The sequence below is a fragment of the Staurois parvus genome, unplaced genomic scaffold (genome assembly GCF_062004578.1).
Source record: "Staurois parvus isolate SC_StPar_1 unplaced genomic scaffold, SC_StPar_1.0 ptg002175l, whole genome shotgun sequence".
NCBI lineage: Eukaryota > Metazoa > Chordata > Amphibia > Anura > Ranidae > Staurois > Staurois parvus.
The window spans coordinates 72308-92500 of NW_028319971.1; the positions used below are offsets into that span (position 1 = coordinate 72308).

At 47.7% G+C, this 20193-nt stretch overlaps 1 protein-coding gene and 2 non-coding genes across 3 annotated transcripts in view; 1 reads left to right on the forward strand and 2 right to left on the reverse strand.

The window, feature by feature from the left end:
• The window catches only part of LOC149432274 (protein scribble homolog), a gene marked incomplete at its 5' end in the record, with an annotated part of 151174 nt that overhangs the window by 70446 nt on the left and 60535 nt on the right, over positions 1-20193 (forward strand). Inside the window, 3 exons of the mRNA XM_089665299.1 lie at positions 3044-3121; positions 5519-5839; positions 12708-12788. Of these exons, the coding sequence (XP_089521425.1) occupies positions 3044-3121; positions 5519-5839; positions 12708-12788 (480 nt within the window). The remainder of the gene's footprint in view (positions 1-3043; positions 3122-5518; positions 5840-12707; positions 12789-20193) is intronic.
• On the reverse strand, positions 17330-17433 carry LOC149432276 (U6 spliceosomal RNA). Its single transcript, XR_016309164.1, has one exon. It is a non-coding gene; the product is annotated as a U6 spliceosomal RNA (small nuclear RNA).
• Positions 17827-17929, reverse strand: LOC149432277 (U6 spliceosomal RNA). The gene has a single exon (XR_016309163.1). It is a non-coding gene; the product is annotated as a U6 spliceosomal RNA (small nuclear RNA).

Sequence of the window (20193 nt, forward strand, 5' to 3'; positions counted from 1 at the left end):
GACACCTTAGGAAGCATCATTCGCAAATTCAAGGCAAAGGGCACTGTTGAAACGCTACCTGGTCGTGGCAGAAAGAAGATGCTGACTTCGACTGCTGTGCGCTACCTGAAGCGTAGAGTGGAGAGAAGTCCCCGTGTGACTGCTGAGGAACTGAGAAAAGATTTGTCAGATGTGGGTACAGAAGTTTCAGCCCAGACAATAAGACGCACACTGCGTAATGAAGGCCTCCGTGCCAGAACTCCCAGGCGTACCCCCTTGCTGTCTCCAAAGAATAAGAAGAGTCGACTGCAGTATGCCAAAAGCCATGTGGACAAACCACAAAAGTTGTGGGATAGTGTTCTGTGGACTGATGAAACAAAATTAGAACTGTTTGGGCCCATGGATCAACGCTATGTTTGGAGGAGGAAGAACAAGGCCTATGATGAAAAGAACACCTTGCCTACTGTGAAGCATGGTGGAGGGTCAATCATGCTTTGGGGCTGTTTTGCTTCTGCAGGTACAGGGAAGCTTCAGCGTGTGCAAGGTACCATGAATTCTCTTCAGTACCAGGAGATATTGGATGGAAACGTGATGCAGTCCGTCACACACCTGAGGCTTGGGAGACGTTGGACCTTTCAACAGGACAATGATCCCAAGCATACCTCCAAGTCCACTAGAGCATGGTTGCAGAGGAAAGGCTGGAACATTTTGGAGTGGCCATCGCAGTCACCAGACTTAAATCCGATTGAGAACCTCTGGTGGGACTTAAAGAAAGCAGTTGCAGTGCGCAAGCCTAAGAATGTGACTGAACTGGAGGCCTTTGCCCATGAAGAATGGGCGAAGATACCCGTAGATCGCTGCAAGACACTTGTGTCAAGCTATGCTTCACGTTTAAAAGCTGTTATAACTGTAAAAGGATGCTGTACTAAGTACTAAGATTGAATGTCACTTGGGGGTTGAATAAAACTGATAATGCTGTGAGCACAGAAAAGACATTTGTGGTTATTTCATTATAACTGTTATGTTATATTTGTCTGACCTACAAGTGCCTCTTTAATGTAAATGTAAGCAAGATGACTGAATGATCAAAAGCAATGTCAAACTGGCCAAAACACTCAATTTCAGTGGGGGTTGAATAATTTTGGACACAACTGTAGGTCCTAGCCAATGGTTCACGGCCAGGATCGGCCGTGTCCAATCACAGCCCATAGCCTTGTGTTGACAATTAACACAGGGCTCTGTACAGAGGGAACAATTATTATTATTATACAGTATTTATATGGCGCCAAAAAGTTTGCTCAGCGCTGTACATTATAGTGGGGGAGAGTACATGAGACAATACAGTTACAATACACGAGGGGTTCAAGGGCCCTGCTCCTTGGAGCTTACAATCTAGGATCTCTCTGTTTCCTGTACCTGCAAAGCAGGGATGAGAAACAGAGATTTCTTAGTAAAAGCAGAACATAATACAAACATTACACATTGTTAGGCACACATTTAACTCTTGATCTCCCTAGATGTTAACCCCGTCCCAGCAAGTGTCACTAGCACAGTGACAGTGTACAGTATCACTGATCACTGTATTAACGTCACTGGTGATGTCAGTTTCTCTCAACATCAGTTAGTGTCAGATTGCCCACCGCACTCTCGCACTCCCAGTAAAAGTTGCGGATCACTGCCATTACTAGTATAAAAAAAAATTCCAGTATATATACCAGGGGTGGGCAAACTTTTTGACTTGAGGGCCGCAATGGGTTCATATATTGGACCCGGGGGCCGGACCAAGAGTAGATAGTAATTCATCCCCCCTATAGTAATTCATCCCCCCTATAGTAATTCATCCCCCATATAGTAATTCATCCCCCCTATAGTAATTCATCCCCCATATAGTAATTCATCCCCCATATAGTAATTCATCCCCCATATAGTAATTCATCCCCCATATAGTAATTCATCCCCCATATAGTAATTCATCCCCCATATAGTAATTCATCCCCCATAGTAATTCATCCCCCATAGTAATTCATCCCCCATAGTAATTCATCCCCCATAGTAATTCATCCCCCATAGTAATTCATCCCCCATAGTAATTCATCCCCCATATAGTAATTCATCCCCCATATAGTAATTCATCCCCCATAGTAATTCGTCCCCCATATAGTAATTCATTCCCCATAGTAATTCATTCCCCATAGTAATTCATTCCCCATAGTAATTCATTCCCCATAGTAATTCATTCCCCATAGTAATTCATTCCCCATATTAATTCATCCCCCATATTAATTCATCCCTCACAGTACTATTCCCCCCCAAGTAGTAAGCCAAGTCCCCCCTGTGTCAATTCACTTACCTTTCCTCCGCGCGTTCCTCTCGCCATGTTCCCGCGCCGTTCCGGTCTTCAGGGTGGACTGTGAGAGGAGCCTAGCTCCCTTCACGTTCGTCACGCTGCCCCGCCTACACACATCCTGACAGCCAATGTTTGCCTGCCCTGGCTGTGTTTTTGTTTATCACGCTCCGCGGGCCGGATTAAAAGGTCCGCCGGGCCGTATACGGCCCGCAGGCCGTAGTTTGCCCATTGCTGATATATACCATAGTTTGTAGACGCTATAACTTCCTCAAAAACCAATCAATATACTGGGATTTTTTTTAACCAAAGACATGTAGCAGAATACATTTTGGCCAACATTTACGAAGAAATTTCATCTTTTTGTATTGGAAATGTTTTATAGCAGAAAGTAAAAAATCTTTTTTTTTTCCTCAAAAAAAATTTCCGTCTTTTTTCCTTTGTATCGGAAAGAATAAGAAACCCAGTAGTGATCTCATACCACCAAAAGAAAGCTCTATTTGTGTGAAAGAAGGATAGCCATTTCGTTTGAGTACAGTGTTGCATGACCGCGCAATTACTAGTAGTGCAGAGCTAAATAGCAAAAAAATAGCCTGGTCCTGAAGGGGGGAAAACTTTCATGAACTTAAGTCGTTATCAGTCTTGTATGTCAGACACGTATGTGCGCCTTTTCTTCTGCATTGTCCTACCTTCTAATCTGTGCTTCCTGTCTGCTCGCAGGGGATTTTTATATCCAGAGTGGCAGAGGAAGGCCCAGCGGCTCTGGCTGGTGTGCGAGTTGGGGATAAACTTCTACAGGTAAATGAAGAATTGCAAACCCACAGGGAGAGATTTGAAAGCCAGGGCAAATTATTAAAATAGCACAAAATTCTGGCTGCGTCATTTTTATTTATTAAAAGAGAAGTTCGCCTGTTTACAGAAAATAATAAATGCACATTTTTTTTTTTTTGCAGGTAAAAAATTAGCATTTTTTATATTTTTTGTTTCTGGGGCCTCTAAAGCAGCGGTCCTCAGCCTTCCTAATGCCTTTAATACAGTTCCTCATGTTGTGGTGACCCCCAACCATAAAATTATTTTCGTTGCTACTTCATAACTGTAATTTTGCTACTATTATGAATTGTAATGTAAATATCTGATATGCAGGATGTATTTTCATTGTTACAAATTGAACATAATTAAAGCATAGTGATTAATCACAAAAACAATATGTAATTTTATTGTGAAATATTTATTTCTAATTACAAATAAATGAAGTTTTGTCTTGAAGCATGGTGCAGCATGGGTAACAGTCTTTATATAACAGTAAACTACATTGCTACATTTTTTTTTTTACTTTTTTTACATGATTTTACATTTACCCAGTAATTATAATTCATGAAGTGTCGTTTTACCTTCAATACTGCTGCTTTCAACACAGTAGCTGCTTTTAACACAGCAGCTGCTTTCAACACAGCAGCTGCTTTCAACACAGCAGCTGCTTTCAACACAGCAGCTGCTTTCAACACAGCAGCTGCTTTCAACACAGCAGCTGCTTTCAACACAGCAGCTGCTTTCAACACAGCAGCTGCTTTCAACACCGTAGCTGCTTTCAGCACAGTAGCTGCTTTCAGCACAGTAGCTGCTTTCAGCACAGTAGCTGCTTTCAGCACAGTAGCTGCTTTCAGCACAGTAGCTGCTTTCAGCACAGTAGCTGCTTTCTGCACAGTAGCTGCTTTCTGCACAGTAGCTGCTCTTTACACATGTGACTTGTCCACATAAGTACATAATGGTGCCAACCCTGTCACACACACCTGTATTTGTATGGGCTGTATGTGATGGGGTTGGCGCGATGTCATCATGCCGGGTAGTCGTATGTGGGTGTATCTGCATGTGGGCGGACCCGCCTGGAGACGGATAGAGGAGCGGTGTCTCGGTTCCTAAAACCATCGCAAATATGTGTTTTCCGATGGTCTTAAGTGACCCCTGTGAAAGGGCCGTTCGACCCCCAGGTTGAGAACCGCTGCTCTAAAGTGTTGCATCAGAGATTTGCTGATCTCCTGCAGACCTGTCCGTATTTCTACTTGCCCGTACGGGATGTATGGGCAAGCATACTGACAGGAAGAATCAATGGACTACCACGCGCTCCACAGCGCAGTGGTAGTTCATTGAGAACTACAAGCCGACAGCTGCAAAGGCTGTTGGGACTTGTAGTTCATTCATTCACAGAACACCGTGAATGAACGACGCAGCCGTGCGGGTGCAGCCCTATACGGCCTAATTTTTCTAAAATTGTGACAGCTAGCGGGGAGAAGATCCCCTGCTAGCTGTCACAGCAGAGAGCGAGGAGGAATGGAGGTCGGTTTGTTTTTTAGCATGTTACACTTATGGGTGTAACATGTTATGATTGGTGAACTTATCCTTTAATTTCCTTTTTTAAGTTTTATTAATCAAGTCAGTGCTCACTTTTGCAATTAAAGCAGACGTATTCTCAAAGCTCATCTGGGTTGCAAGCCCAGATATTATAAAAAAAAAAAAACTTAAATGAAATATGCAGACAATATGTAAACTTCATCTGGAGGAAAAGAAATGTAATCACGGAAAGGTTTCTTCACAGTAAGAGATGTGAAAATGTGGAATAGACTCCCTCAAGAGTTGGTTGTGGCCAGCTCAGTGGATTGCTTCAAAGAAGTCCTGGATTGTTTCTTAGATATACAGAATATAACTGGATATAACATTTATAGGTAAAGTTTTTCCAGGGAATATCCGATTGCCTCTCAGGGGATTAGGAAGGAATTTTTTTTCCCAAAAGGTGCAAATTGGATCATGCTTTGCTGTGTTTTTTTTGCCTTCCTCTGGATCAACTGTGGGTGTAGGATTATAACTTTTTTTTTTTCTTCTATGGTTGAACTGGATGGACTTTTGTCTTTTTTCAGCCAGACTAACTATGTAAACTTGTAAAGGAAATGAGCATCTGCAGCCAGGGGCGGACTGACCATTTGGAAACTTTGGCACTGCCCGAGGGCCCGGGGTCAGTAGGGGGCCCCATGAGATGCCCCTGGTACCCTTTTCATAGGCTTTTTTGAGTTTGGGCAAGGACACAGGGGCCCCATGATCCCCTATTGCCCAGGGGGGCCCCATGAGTTGTCAGTCCGCCCTGTCTGCAACTAAAGTACATTATCCTTGGCTGACATAATTTGTCATCTGCCTTTCTACCAGGTTAATGGCGTTGAGCTCCGTAACGCAGAACATCATATGGCGGTGGAGGCCCTGCGCAGTTCCGGAAGCTCCGTATCCATGACCGTATTGCGGGAGAGAATGGTGGAACCTGAAAACCCTATCACAGTCACCCCGCTCCGGCCAGAGGACGATTACAACCCTCGGGAAAAGCGCGTCGTCATCCCCTTTCCCGAGGAAGAGGAGGAATCTTTGCAAAGCGCCAAGCAGCGAATCTCAGCCTGTCTGATGCGCAATGACAAGGGTCTTGGATTCAGCATCGCTGGTGGTGTAGGGAGCACCCCGTATCGGGCTGGAGACACTGTGAGTACATTGAACTAAGGGTCACATAAGGGTCCTCCCGTGACACCCCATCCTTTTCTAGAGGGCATCCATGCACTTGCATGTTAAAGCAGAGCTCCAGGTATACATAAACAGCCTCTAGTTTGTTTTGGAGGTCATGCAGAGAACTCTAAAGCTGAACTGCAGCGTTCCCTTCTAGTCACAATTTGCACAGGTTCCCCTTCTATACTGAAATTGAATACTCTATCCAAAAAACGAAACCAGTGCTCAAATCTTCATGCTGACTAGGCATGACTGTCGTTCACTGAGGTGCAGCCCTTTGGAAGATCAGGAAACCTTGGTACTGGTGAACAAAAGCAAAAACAGGGCGCGCAATCCTCCTGCATTACCGCGGTGAAACACGAGTTTTTATTAAAATGCATAAAAGTGCATCCTCACAAACCAAAGGAGATTAAAACAGAGACTTAGTGGTGATGGTCCCAAATTATTATTATATATTATTGGGGTACAGAATCTAGATGGGAGGGGGGGGGGGGTACAATCTTGCCTCACATTATTTACAACACAAAAAATATTTAATGGTGGGGGGAAAGTATCGCCAATTGTGAAAGAGGGAAGGTGGGGGGAGGCAGGGCAATAGGAGGCTTAGTTTAGTTTGAAAGTCTGCTTTAAGGATATTACAAAGGGTTACTCTTTGCACCTGGAGGAAAATAGGTTTAATTTCCCATGGAAAGGCTTCAGCGCAGTAAGGGTCTGCGGGTGCGTTCGCACATGCACAGAAGCACTTTATTATTATTATACAGGATTTATGGCGCCAACAGTTTGCTCAGCGCTTTACAGTATAACGGGAGACAATACAGCAACAATACAGTTCAATACAAGAGGGTTAGGAGGGCACTGATCCTGGGAGCTTACAGTCTAAGAGGGAGGGGCTAGTGGTACAAAAGGTAGTAACTGTGGGGGATGGACTGATAGGAGGAATAGAAGATTCCATTATTAGCTGAGGGCAGGATAGGCTTCCCTGAAGAGAGAGATTTTCAGAGATCGCCTAAAAGTGAGCAGAGTAGGCGATAGTCTGATAAATTGGGGTAGAGAGTTCCAGAGGATGCGGGAAGCTCTGGAGAAGTCCTGCAGATGAGCATGGAAGGAGGAGACAAGGGAGCTAGAGAGCAGGAGGTCGTGTGAGGAGTGGAGAGTATCGTTTGGGTGATATTTGGAGACAAGATTGGAGATGTAAATTTGGGGCAGAGTTATAAATGGCTTTATTTGTTATTGTTAATGTTTTGCATTTTATCCGTTGGGCAGTGGGAAGCCAGTGGAGGGATTGGCAGAGAGGGGCTGAGGACACTGAATGGAGGCCAGTGGAGGGACTGGCAGAGAGGGATGGAGGACACTGAGTGGAGGCCAGTGGAGGGATTGGCAGAGAGGGGTGGAGGACACTGAGTGGAGGCCATTGGAGGGATTGGCAGAGAGGGGTGGAGGACACTGAATGGAGGTCGGTGGAGGGATTGGCAGAGAGGGGTGGTAGATACAGAACGGTTAGTAAGGTGGAGGAGTCTGGCAGCAGCATTCATTATAGACTGAAGAGGGGATAGCCTGCGATGAGGTCGGCCAATGAGGAGGGAGTTACAATAGTCAAGGTGAGATGTAACAAGGGAGTGAATAAGTTGCTTAGTGGTTTCCGAGGTTAAGAACGGGCGTATCTTGGAGATGTTGCGGTGGTGAAGTCTACAAGATTTGGACAGCAAATGACGAGAGACCCTTGTTGGGTAGTCTGACGCGTTTCGGGAGACATACTCCGTTCTTCGGAGCTAGAGTACATCTCCTGAAACACGTCAGCTTACCTCATCAAGGGTCTCCCGTCATTTGGGACCGTCACCACTGACTCTGTCTTTCTTTTAATCTCCTTTGGTTTGTGAGGATGCACTTTTATGCATTTTAATAAACTCGTGTTTCACCACAGTAATGCACGAAGAGAGTGCGCCCTGTTTTTGCTTTTCTTCACTCTGATTTTGCCGCACACAGTGAGCGTCTTACAATGTGCGTTGGAAGCTGCAGCAAGTAAGATGAAGCTCACCCCATTTCCTAGCTGGAGAACGTCCAGCCTGACTGTCCCTAGCACTCCCCCTTTCATACAATGGACTTCACAACAGGAAGTTAAAGGAATTCACCAAAAGTGAACAAGTGCCTCCTTTGTAAGATATTGCCTCACCTCTCACTTTTGTTTCAGTTTACCTTAGCCCCCGGTCACACTGGGTGCAACTTGGCATGCGATTTGCATGCCGTACAACTTGCATATCGCATGGCAAGTTGCACGCTAATGTCCGCAATTACAGAGGTCATATCGGTGCGGTTTCGAATTGTTCAGAGCCACACCGATTTCTAAAGTAGTACATGCGCTGCTTTTCATGCAATTTGCATAGACATCTGTGTCAAATGTCTTGCAAATTGTATCTCAAATCGGCATCTGACTCTGAAATCGTGCGACTTTTCGAATTTGAAATCTTGAAACTTACAGTGAGCGGTGTGACCGAGGTGTTACCCTAGGTTCACATCTGTGCGGGTGGTGCGGATCCGCACGAAAATGCGTGCAGACGCACCACCCACACAGAGAATTGCGGACCCGCGGGCGGGTGCCATTAGTTCTAATGGCACGCCGCCCGCACTGGGAAACGCAACCATATTGGAAACCTCGGCTGCGTTTTCCAAAGTGCAGGGACTTCTTCCCTGCGTGACACGGGTACGGGAGTCCATTGAAATGAATGCGATCTCGTGTCCTTGCAAAACGCAGGCCACATAGGTGTGAACCGGGGGTTAGACACAGTAGTCACCCTCACAAATATTGTGTTAACCCCACAGAGGTTCCCGTTGCACACGTTCCTGGAAAAGGGCTCCTCGGTAGCAGGTGTTGCAGCGACTACCAGCTGGATACTGAACTCATCACAGATCAATGCATAGCAGCACACCATGGGTCATCAAATGTCATCCAAAGCTTTAATTGCGGAAAGATCACATCACAAAGGACCGAATGCAATATGGCTCAGAAACGTCGCACCTTGGAGCTTTGTCGTGTGATCTTTCTGCAATAAAAGCTACATAGATCTTTATACCACTAGAGGGGTCACTATCAGGAGGAAGGAGGTCCTGATTCCTCTATATAGATCTTTATATCACTAGAGGGGTCACCGGCAGGAGGAAGGAGGTCCTGATTCCTCTATATAGATCTTTATATCACTAGAGGGACCACCAGCAGGAGGAAGGAGGTCCTGATTCCTCTATATAGATCCTATCACTAGAGGGATCACCAGCAGGAGGAAGGAGGTCCTGATTCCTCTATATAGATCTTTATATCACTAGAGGGATCACCAGCAGGAGGAAGGAGGTCCTGATTGCTCTATATAGATCTGTATACCACTAGAGGGGTCACCGTCAGAAAGAAGGAGGTCTTGAATCCTCTATATAGATCTATATACTGCTAGAGAGGTCACCAGCAGGAGGAAGGAGGTCCTGATTCCTCTATATAGATCTGTATACCACTAGAGGGGTCACCGTCAGAAAGAAGGAGGTCTTGAATCCTCTATATAGATCTATATACTACTAGAGAGGTCACCAGCAGGAGGAAGGAGGTCTTGAATCCTCCTATAATATTATTATTATATCGAGTTTATATAGCGCCAAAGGGTTTTCTCAGCACTGTTCAATATGGGGGATACAATACATGGCACAGTACAACAATAACAAACAACACCTCTAGGGGTTAGAGGTCCCTACTCTTTCGAGCTTACAATCTAGGAGGGAGGGGGTAGTGGTACAGGAGGAAGTGGCTGTGGGGAATGGAGTGGTAGGAGGAATGAGGGAGAACGGCCGTTAGGTGAGGGTGGGGTAGGCTTCCCTGAAGAGATGGGTTTTGAGGGAGCGCCTGAATGTGAGGAGGGAAGGCGACAGTCTGATGGATTGGGGCAGTGAGTTCCAGAGGATGGGGGAGGACCTGGAGAAGTCTTGCAGTCGTGCATGGGAGGAGGAGACCAGGGAGCAGGATAGGAGGTCCTGTGAGGAGCAAAGGGTACGGGTAGGGTGGTACCTGGGAATCATGTTGGTGAGGTAGTTAGGGGCAGTGTTGTGAATGGCTTTGTAGGTCAGAGTGAGTAGTTTGAATTTGATGCGTTGGGCAATCGGGAGCCAGAGGGGGGTGGCAGAGGTGGAGCGGTTGGTGAGGTGGATGAGTCTAGCCGCTGAGTTCAGTATGGTCTGAAGCGAGGAGAGCTTGCACTGGGGTAGGCCGGTGAGGAGGGAGTTGCAGTAGTCAAGGCGTGAGATAATCAGGGAGTGGACGAGTAGTTTAGTGGTGTCTGGGGTAAGGAAGGAGCGTATCTTGGCGATGTTGCGGAGGTGGAGCCTGCATGTCTTTGTAAGTGATTTGACTTTAGGTTGGAAGGAGAGGTTAGAGTCAAGAATGACGCCAAGGACTTTGGCTTGCGGGGCGGGAATGATAGTGGAGTTGTTGGTGATGGATAGGAGGGGTGGGGGGGGTGTTGGCAGGGGGAAAGACGAGGAGCTCGGTTTTGGAGAGGTTAAGCTTGAGGAAATGGAGCGACATCCAGTCAGAGATGTCGTTTAGGAGGTGAGTGATGCGGGCGGAGATTGTGGGGGTGAGGTGAGGGGTGGAGAGGTAAATTTGAGTGTCATCAGCGTAGAGGTGGTAGTTGAAGCCGTGGGAGTGTATGAGTTTTCCAAGGGAGGAGGTGTAGATGGAGAAGAGAAGGGGTCCAAGGACAGAGCCTTGGGGGACCCCAACAGAGGGGGAGGGAGGGGGAGGTGGCACCGTTGTAGGAGACGCTGAAGGAGCGTCGGGATAGGTAGGATGAGAACCAGGAGAGAGCAGTGTCTCTGATGCCAAGGGAGAGTAGTTTATTAAGGAGGAGGGGTGGTCAACTGTGTCGAAGGCCACGGAGAGGTCCAGGAGAAGGAGGACAGAGTAGTCGCCTTTGGCTTTGGCGGTTAGTAGGTCGTTGGTGATTTTGAGGAGGGCGGTTTCGGTGGAGTGTAGGGGACGGAAGCCGGACTGTAATGGGTCAAGGAGGTTATTGTCAGTAAGGTGGGCGCTTAGGCGATCGTAGACTATGCACTCAAGGAGCTTGGAGGTGAGTGGCAGCAGGGAGATGGGTCTGAGGTTGTTGGGGTCCGTGGGATCCAGGGAGGGCTTTTTGAGGATGGGGGTGATATGCGCGTGCTTTAGGGGGGAGGGGAATGCGCCAGTAGAGAGGGAGAGAGTGAAGATGTGGGTGAGGGAGCGGATGAGGGAAGAGGGGGGTGACCGGAGGAGTTGAGAGGGGATAGGGTCCAGGGAGCAGGTAGTGAGGCGGGCTTCTGAGAGGACCCTGGTGACTTCCTCAGTGGTGACAGGGCTGAGGGAGTGCAGTGCAGGGGGGGATACGGTGGGCGGGGCCTTGGGAGTGGTGGGGGGCAGTGCAGTTGCGAGGACAGAGGAGGGGAGTGATGAGGGGGTGATGGGGGGGGGGGGGAAGGCTAGGTGGGGAGGTAGATTGCGAGTTGACAATGTCCTTACGGATAGCGTCAATCTTGTTGTGGAAATGGGTGGAAATCTCGTGAGCGGTGAGTGAGGTACTGAGTGGAGGAGGGGGGGGGGGGAGAGAGCAGGGAGTTGAAGGTGGAAAAGAGTCGGCGAGGGCAGGAGGAGAGGGTGTTGATCAGGTTAACGAAGTAGGCCTGCTTGGTGGTGTGGAGGGAGGAGGTGTAAGTGAGGAAGGCAGATTTGTAGAGGGAGGTCCTGGTTCCTCTATATAGATCTTTATATCACTAGAGGGGTCACCAGCAGGAGGAAGGAGATCCTGATTCCTCTATATAGATCTTTATGTCACTAGAGGGGTCAGTAGGGGGAGGAAGGAGGTCCTGATTCCCCTATATAGATCTTTATATCACTAGAGAGGTCATCGGCAGGAGGAAGGAGGTCCTGATTCCTCTATATAGATCCTATCACTAGAGGGGTCACCAGCAGGAGGAAGGAGGTCCTGATTCCTCTATATAGATCTTTATATCACTAGAGGGATCACCATCAGGAGGAAGGAGGTCCTGATTCCTCTATATAGATCTTTATATCACTAGAGGGGTCACCGGCAGGAGGAAGGAGGTCCTGATTCCTCTATATAGATCTTTATATCACTAGAGGGGTCACCAGCATTTGATGACCCACGGTGTGTTGGAGAATATATAGGCATTATTCCCCCAGAGGTGACACAATCTACAGTAAAAATTTAAGGGTCTAACCCTTCTAAACTTCATCCAAAACTTTAAAAAAAAAAAAAGTTTGGAACGTGAACTTCAAGGATTCAATCACCTGGCAGTCAGTTGACGTGACGTGCTGGTGAATGGCTGGTTATTGTGTCGTCTTCGTCTGGCGGATAGGAGGAGGTGGACACTTAACTTGTACAGGGGAATCAGGGGCTGTTGTCTAAGTGTTACGTGCAGAAATGTTGCGGGAGGAGAAGACGCCCCTAACGGATAACTTCGCTGTACGGATTGCTCGTCATCTTCCCTTTTTCATTCCTGGGGTTCTGGATATGTATGCCGGTGTTGTACGTCCGTCTTCCCCTGCAGCTTTCCTCCATCCCTGCAGCAATGTCTCTTCTGTCTGCAGCATGGATTTATATCGGGTATATCTAGGGACAGTCCGGGGCTGGAAATAGCTTTCCCCTGTTATGCGACACCTGCCCCCCCCTCCGGCCCTTCTCCCAGACCTGGAGTTGGGGTATTTTGGGAATGATGATGAGCATGGCTCCATCCAGTCTCTGCATAGCCAGTCACAGCCCAGGAGCCTGGCTGATTTCTGTCACCTCTTGTTTTATATAAACCATGTCATCTCTCATTCTAGGGTATATTCATCTCACGAATCGCAGAAGGCGGAGCCGCTCACCGCGATGGGACCCTCAGAGTTGGAGACCGGGTCTTGTCAGTAAGTAGCCTCTACTATTGTCTGCCAGTCTCAACATACGGATGTGCACTCCTCTCCCTCTGGTAAAGCAGATTGGCACAGTACATTTCTAACATGTTTTGTATATATTTTGCTTTTTGATCCTTCTGCTGGATCTTGATGTACACCTTAGGTATTGTTCATTTGTTTTTGGTTGGCCTGCTACCTGCCAATGTGAGAACATTCAGTGGACAAACAGAGCATTCCATGTGTTGACAGTTCCTCCATTTTATATGTACAAATTGAATCCTTATCATTGGGTGCTTCAGAGAGTACATCAAGGTATCACAAAAGCCAAAGTAGCTCTAAAGGCCAGTTCACGCCACAAAAACGCACTCCGGATGCGTTCCAGATACGTTTTTGCTCACAGTTCACACCACACTCTTTGTTGCGGTGCAGTTTTGATGCAGTTTGCTATGTTCCAGTACAGTTCTGTGCAGAAAAAATGCCGCATGTTCTACTTCTTTTTCTGCATCAGAATTGACTGCACTGGTTTGAACTAGGACCATTGGAATACACTGTGCATGCATTTTTGGTGCAGAAAAAAAATGCACTGGACTGCATCTAATGTGAACTAGCCCTCAGAATGGTATCAAGTCATTACAATCTTGCTTTTCTTCACTTCTTCTACTTCTACTCTTCTCCCCTGTTCTAGTATCTTCTGTGTGGCCTGGCAATGAAGAAAGGGAATAGAACGCTGGGGTCCATGATCAGAGGAATTACTAGCAGGACAAAGAAGGTCCTCATACTTCTATATCGATCTTTATATCACTAGAGGGATCAACAGCAGGAGGAAGGAGGTCCTGATTCCTCTATATAGATCTTTATACCAGCAGCAGGAGGGAGGAGGTCCTGATTCCTCTATATAGATCTTTATATCACTAGAGGGGTCACTAGCAGGAGGAAGGAGGTCCTGATTCCTCTATATAGATCTTTATATCACTAGAGGGGTCACCAGCAGGAGGAAGGAGGTCCTGATTCCTCTATATAGATCTTTATATCACTAGAGGGATCACCAACAGGAGGAAGGAGGTCCCAATTCCTCTATATAGATCTTTATACCACTAGAGGGGTCACCATCAGGAGGAAGGAGGTCCCAATTCCTCTATATAGATCTTTATATCACTAGAGGGGTCACCAGCAGGAGGAAGGAGGTCCTGATTCCTCTATATAGATCTTTATATCACTAGAGGGGTCACCAGCAGGAGGAAGGAGGTCCTGATTCCTCTATATAGATCTTTATATCACCAGCAGGAGGAAGGAGGTCCTGATTCCTCTATATAGATCTTTATACCACCAGCAGGAGGAAGGAGGTCCTGATTCCTCTATATAGATCTTTATACCACCACCAGCAGGAGGAAGGAGGTCCTGATTCCTCTATATAGATCTTTATATCATTAGAGGGGTCACCATCAGGAGGAAGGAGGTCCTGATTCCTCTATATAGATCTTTATACCACCACCAGCAGGAGGAAGGAGGTCCTGATTCCTCTATATAGATCTTTATACCACCACCAGCAGGAGGAAGGAGGTCCTGATTCCTCTATCCTTTTTTTTTTTTTTTAAATCCGGCACACTCAATGGACCATGTGGTCTTTTTGCCTTGTCCAATATTATTCCTGTATTATGTTTCTTTAATCCAGGTGCTGGGCTGAACCAGGAGGAGCTGCTGTCTTATCAAAACTCTTATCCGCCCTGCCAGGAGGGGCTGCTGGGGCCCAAGGCAGCTGGGAGTCTGGCGGGGCGGGTAAATGTTAGACCCTGGTGTCTCCTCTCATTGCCTTCGACACCAGGGCATGCTGGTCCAGTCCACTGCCACTTGGACTTTGAAAGAGCAAGGCAATTGATAGTAAATCATAGACACGGCTCTTTTGGACCACGTCTACAACTGGTGGCAACACTACAGAGGGTAAATGAGCCCCTCATATTGTGACCACTAACATGCAAGAGTCAGCCATTGGCAGGAGCAATAGATATTTTTACCTGTTGCTACATACATAATGTATTCGAAATGTATTGAGAAGGGGAAAGGGGGGCTACTGACACTTTTTTTTAAAACTAGCCAGATACATTTAAAGCCCCTCCAGAATTAGCCGAGTGATGGAAAATGTATTTGAAGAGATCTCCATATTTATTTATATCACACAGCTTGGTAGCCTTGAACAGGATCCTCTGTAATGGATTTGGATTCTGGATGCAATGAGCACAAACCGGGTCTTCACGTACCAGTATTGTCTGTACTCATTAAAAGTTACAAGGTAGTAAATGTGTCACAGGCAGGCTGAAAAGTTAATTTTGTAAACCTTGCGTGGAGTCGTATTTAGTCCGGTCCGGGGCCTCACGCTGTTCCTGTGATTTGGAGCCTCCTCTAAATATAACCGGTGACTGTAGGTGATTTAGAGGATCTGTCTGATCTGGATGTGAGAACGCCTTACATAGCAATGATGGTGTTCATAGTGCAGTAACCCATAGCAACTGTTTTTTTTTGTTTCCTTTACTAATAAAAGGAAAATTCAGATTGGCCAGTTTGAGTTACCTATTGCCTCTTATCCTGGTAAGGACCTTTATGAATTTAGTGAGGAGAAATTTAGCTTCAAGTACCGTATTTTTCGTTCCATAAGACGCACCTAGGTTTTAGAGGCAGAAAACAGGAAAAAAAAAAATTCTGAACTAATGGACTGCAGACATAGTACAGGGATGACCAGAGACTGCAGACATAGTACAGGGATGACCAGAGACTGCAGACATAGTACAGGGACGACCAGAGACTGCGGACAGCACCGGGACGACCAGAGACTGCGGACAGCACCGGGACGACCAGAGACTGCGGACAGCACCGGGACGACCAGAGACTGCGGACAGCACCGGGACGACCAGAGACTGCGGACAGCACCGGGACGACCAGAGACTGCGGACAGCACCGGGACGACCAGAGACTGCGGACAGCACCGGGACGACCAGAGACTGCGGACAGCACCGGGACGACCAGAGACTGCGGACAGCACCGGGACGACCAGAGACTGCGGACAGCACCGGGACGACCAGAGACTGCGGACAGCACCGGGACGACCAGAGACTGCGGACAGCACCGGGACGACCAGAGACTGCGGACAGCACCGGGACGACCAGAGACTGCGGACAGCACCGGGACGACCAGAGACTGCGGACAGCACCGGGACGACCAGAGACTGCGGACAGCACCGGGACGACCAGAGACTGCGGACAGTACAGATGACTGCTGACCGGTGGGGAGCGGGTACCTGAATTTGACAGGTACCCGCTCTTCCGCAGAGTTTTTGTTTGATCTTACCTGTTCCTCGATCCAGCCGCGCGCTGTCTTCCCGGCTTCTGTAGTGTCGGCGCTCGACATGACAGCCGGGTGCCCAGTGCGCTTGAGCGAGAAGCACTTGCGCTTTGTGATTGGTCCGGCGGCTTCTGGGATCGGTCATGTGTCCCAGGTACCGCCTTACCATTCACAGAAAGCACCGCTTCTTGCGCATGCGCACTTGGCACCCGGCTGTCATGCCCAGTGCCCACACTACAGAAGCCGGGAAGACAGCGTGCGGCTGGATAGAGGAACAGGTAAGATCAAAGAACAAAGTAGTAAGAGCGGGTATCTGTCCAATTCAGGTACCCGTTCCCCACCTCCCCAAAGGTCAGCAGTCCTCTCCATAAGGTCCCACTGCAGAGCTGAGCGGCCGGACCGGTATTCTGACACGGCGGCGGTGGAAATACCGGACCGGCCGCTCTATATTCGCTCCATAAGACGCACTGACATTTTCCCCCCTTTTTTGGGGGGAAAAAAGTGCGTCTTATGGAGCGAAAAATACGGTATATAAAAAAGATGAGGGGTGCATAAAATATAACTATTGATATATATCAGTTTGAGGGATAAAACAGACTGTAGGAACCTAAAACAGAACTAAATTTGCTCAAATAATTTATTTGGTCTTTCCTGCTCCCTCCAACAGAAATGCTATTCTAATTTTTTACCATTTAGCTGCTTTTTTTTTTTTTGCAAGGCTGCATTTCCTGGTTTCCAGCCTGGGCTGAGCCCGGCCATCTCCTCGAGTTGCTGCACTTCCTGGTTTTCAGCCTGGGCCGAGCCCGGCCATCTCCTCGAGTTGCTGCACTCCCTGGTTTCCAGCCTGGGCCGAGCCCGGCCTCCTCCTCGAGTTGCTGCACTCCCTGGTTTCCAGCCTGGGCCGAGCCCGGCCTCCTCCTCGAGTTGCTGCACTCCCTGGTTTCCAGCCTGGGCCGAGCCCGGCCTCCTCCTCCAGTTGCTGCACTCCCTGGTTTCCAGCCTGGGCCGAGCCCGGCCTCCTCCTCGAGTTGCTGCACTCCCTGGTTTCCAGCCTGGGCCGAGCCCGGCCTCCTCCTCGAGGTGCTATGTCAAAGCTATCCCAGGAGGCAATGGGGTTACTAAGCTGCATGCGCACAAATGCCTCTGAGGCTATATTGCCCATCTACCAGAAGCTGGTGGCATGTGTGCGCATGCATCTGCACATGCGCAGGGTTTTTTTTTTTTTAATGGAACGCTGCACGAATTTGCGTGTCATCCTTGCGCAGGGGCCATGCTAATCTCTGTGTTTTTTAAATTTTGGTGTATGTGCTACCGAAGCAAGAACTAAATTTGCTCAAATAATTTATTTTGCCCTTCCTGTTCCCTCTAACAGAAATGCTATTCTAATTTTTTTACCATTTAGCTGCTTTCTTTTTTTTTTTTTGCAAGGCTGCACTTCCTGGTTTCCAGCCTGGGCTGAGCCTGGCCATCTCCTCGAGTTGCTGCACTTCCTGGTTTTCAGCCTGGGCTGAGCCCGGCCATCTCCTCGAGTTGCTGCACTTCCTGGTTTCCAGCCTGGGCTGAGCCCGGCCTCCTCCTCGAGGTGCTATGTCAAAGCTATCCCAGGAGGCAGTGGGGTTACTAAGCTGCATGCGCACAAACGCCTCTGAGGCTATGTTGCCCATCTACCAGCAGCTGGTGACTTGTGCGCATGCATCTGCACATGCGCAGGTTTTTTTTTTTTATGGAACGCTTCACGAATTTGCGTGTCATCCTTGCGCAGGGGTCATGCTAATCTTCTATGTATCATTCCAATTTTAGTATATGTGCTGCTGAAGCTTTTTTTTTTTTTTTTTTTTAAAGATGGCAGTACAGAAGACTGCTGGGGGGAGGGAAGTCAGGAGCAGTTTATTTCTGCTTTTAATATGTACAATCTGAAGGAAAACACAGAAAAAGAGGGACAGGACTGAAACTTTTAAAATGTTACTAAACCCACAACAGTAAAATCAGTCTGTAGATGCAGTAAAGCATGCTGGTTATACTCACTGTGAAACCTAAGGGGTTAATCCTCTCCATTGTGTAAAAAGGCTGTTTGATCCTGTCTTCTCTGCCCCTCCACTTGTTGAAATGACCACCTGATACAAATTGAACCCGTGGTCACATGCTCAGTTTAGTGTGTATTGCTAGAGAGGGGTTTTTTTTCTTGGGAGGGGGCATGTGAGCAGCACAGGGCCAATCATCACTGTCCAGACAGAGTGTCTGAGGTTTCACATCCTCCTAGAGCAGAAAGAAAATTCCTACAAGCTTTAACCAGTGCTCTGCTGAAGTCACAAGGCTACTCTGATGAGCAAAGGTATTTAGCAGTTTATATTTATTGAAATAATTGCATTTCCATGTCGTGTGTACTGTGGGAGACCAGATATAGTGAATTCCGGGTCCAGGGAGAGCGGATATAGGGAATGCGGGGTCCAGGGAGACCGGATATAGTGAATGCAGGGTCCGGGGAGAGCGGATATAGTGAATGCAGGGTCTGGGGAGAGCGGATATAGTGAATGCAGGGTCCGGGGAGAGCGGATATAGTGAATGCAGGGTCCGGGGAGAGCGTGTATAGTGAATGCAGGGTCCAGGGAGAGCAGATACAGTGAATGCAGGGTCCGGGGACAGAGGATATAGTGAATGCGGGGTCTGGGGACAGAGGATATAGTGAATGCGGGGTCCGGGGACAGAGGATATAGTGAATGCGGGGTCCGGGGAGAGCGGATATAGTGAAGGCGGGGTCCGGGGAGAGCGGATATAGTGAATGAAGGATCCGGGGAGAGCGGATATAGTGAATGCGGGGTCCGGGGAGAGCGGATATAGTGAATGCAGGGTCTGGGGAGAGCAGATATAGTGAATGCAGGGTCCAGGGAGAGCGGATATAGTGAATGCAGGGTCCGGGGAGAGCGGCTATAGTGTTAGCAGGCTGGAAGAAGCATTACCTCAGTCTCCTATCTCACAGTTATCAGACTGCAACAGTGCAACTTTGTAGCAAGTCAGAAGGGCTGTGACAGGGGCTGATCTGTGTCATAGCCAAGTACTGCACAGGCACCAGAATTAAACATGATCGTGTTATCTCAGACGATATTTCAGTTCAGAAAGTAGATAGGGACCCTGGATGATGCCTGAACAAAGATAGTGCTGTCCTTGAAGTAAACAAGGGGTTTAGTACTGTGATCTGTGAGAGAGTTAATACATGGAGTACCTGGAAGCGTTACACTGACACATTACTCACATAAATTATATCTGATGCAAGGTCTTCTTAAAAGTAAATCTTTGTGTTCAAGGATAAAACTGGACTAATGAGTGGAAGACACAGATGTTTGGTCCGCAAGCAGAAAATGGGATTACTGTGTGTTTTCTGTGATCCACCTAACCTTTTTGTTTTTTTTTTCCTCTAAGCTCGTCCACCATCTTTTCTCTTTCTGAATTAATCTCTAATTTTTCCCGCTGACCTCTCTTCTTCCTGTCCTGGTTCTGTCTCTCTCTTCTGGTGGACGGATTCACTCTCCTTTTTGCCGCCTCGGGTTAACAGCATGACTTAACTTTGCCGCGGCCGGTGGTAAGAGTGTGTACTGCCCGGTCAGCGCTGGCTTCTGTGTGCTCTATACCTCCCGCCCCGCTCCTATGGGCCGCTGAGCAAAGCTTGTACACTAGGGCTGCATCATAACCTGCACTGATGAGCACAGATTAGGTGACAACTCCAGCATTTACCAAACTGACCCGAAGGTGTTCTCACATCTTCTTTTCCAGCTCTCCTCCAAATCTAAGTGAAGTTATTAGCCTCTTATATCTACATTTTTTTGGGGGGTGAAATTTAGATTCTAGGAACTGAGATCATTCTGTTACACAAATGTAAAGTATGTCTAAACCCAGGAAACACGCAGCTTACCAATGCTTGGATGTGGTGGCTACATTCGTGTTTTGGGTTTTTTTTTTGGTGATCCTGCCAGTAACACACTTCCTGTCCTAGGATGACGTCACTTGGGGCCCATTCATAACATTTGTTCAGGGATGCGTAAATTAAAGTCCCCCTCTGGGCCACTCTTTAATGGGGGCCACTATCTTG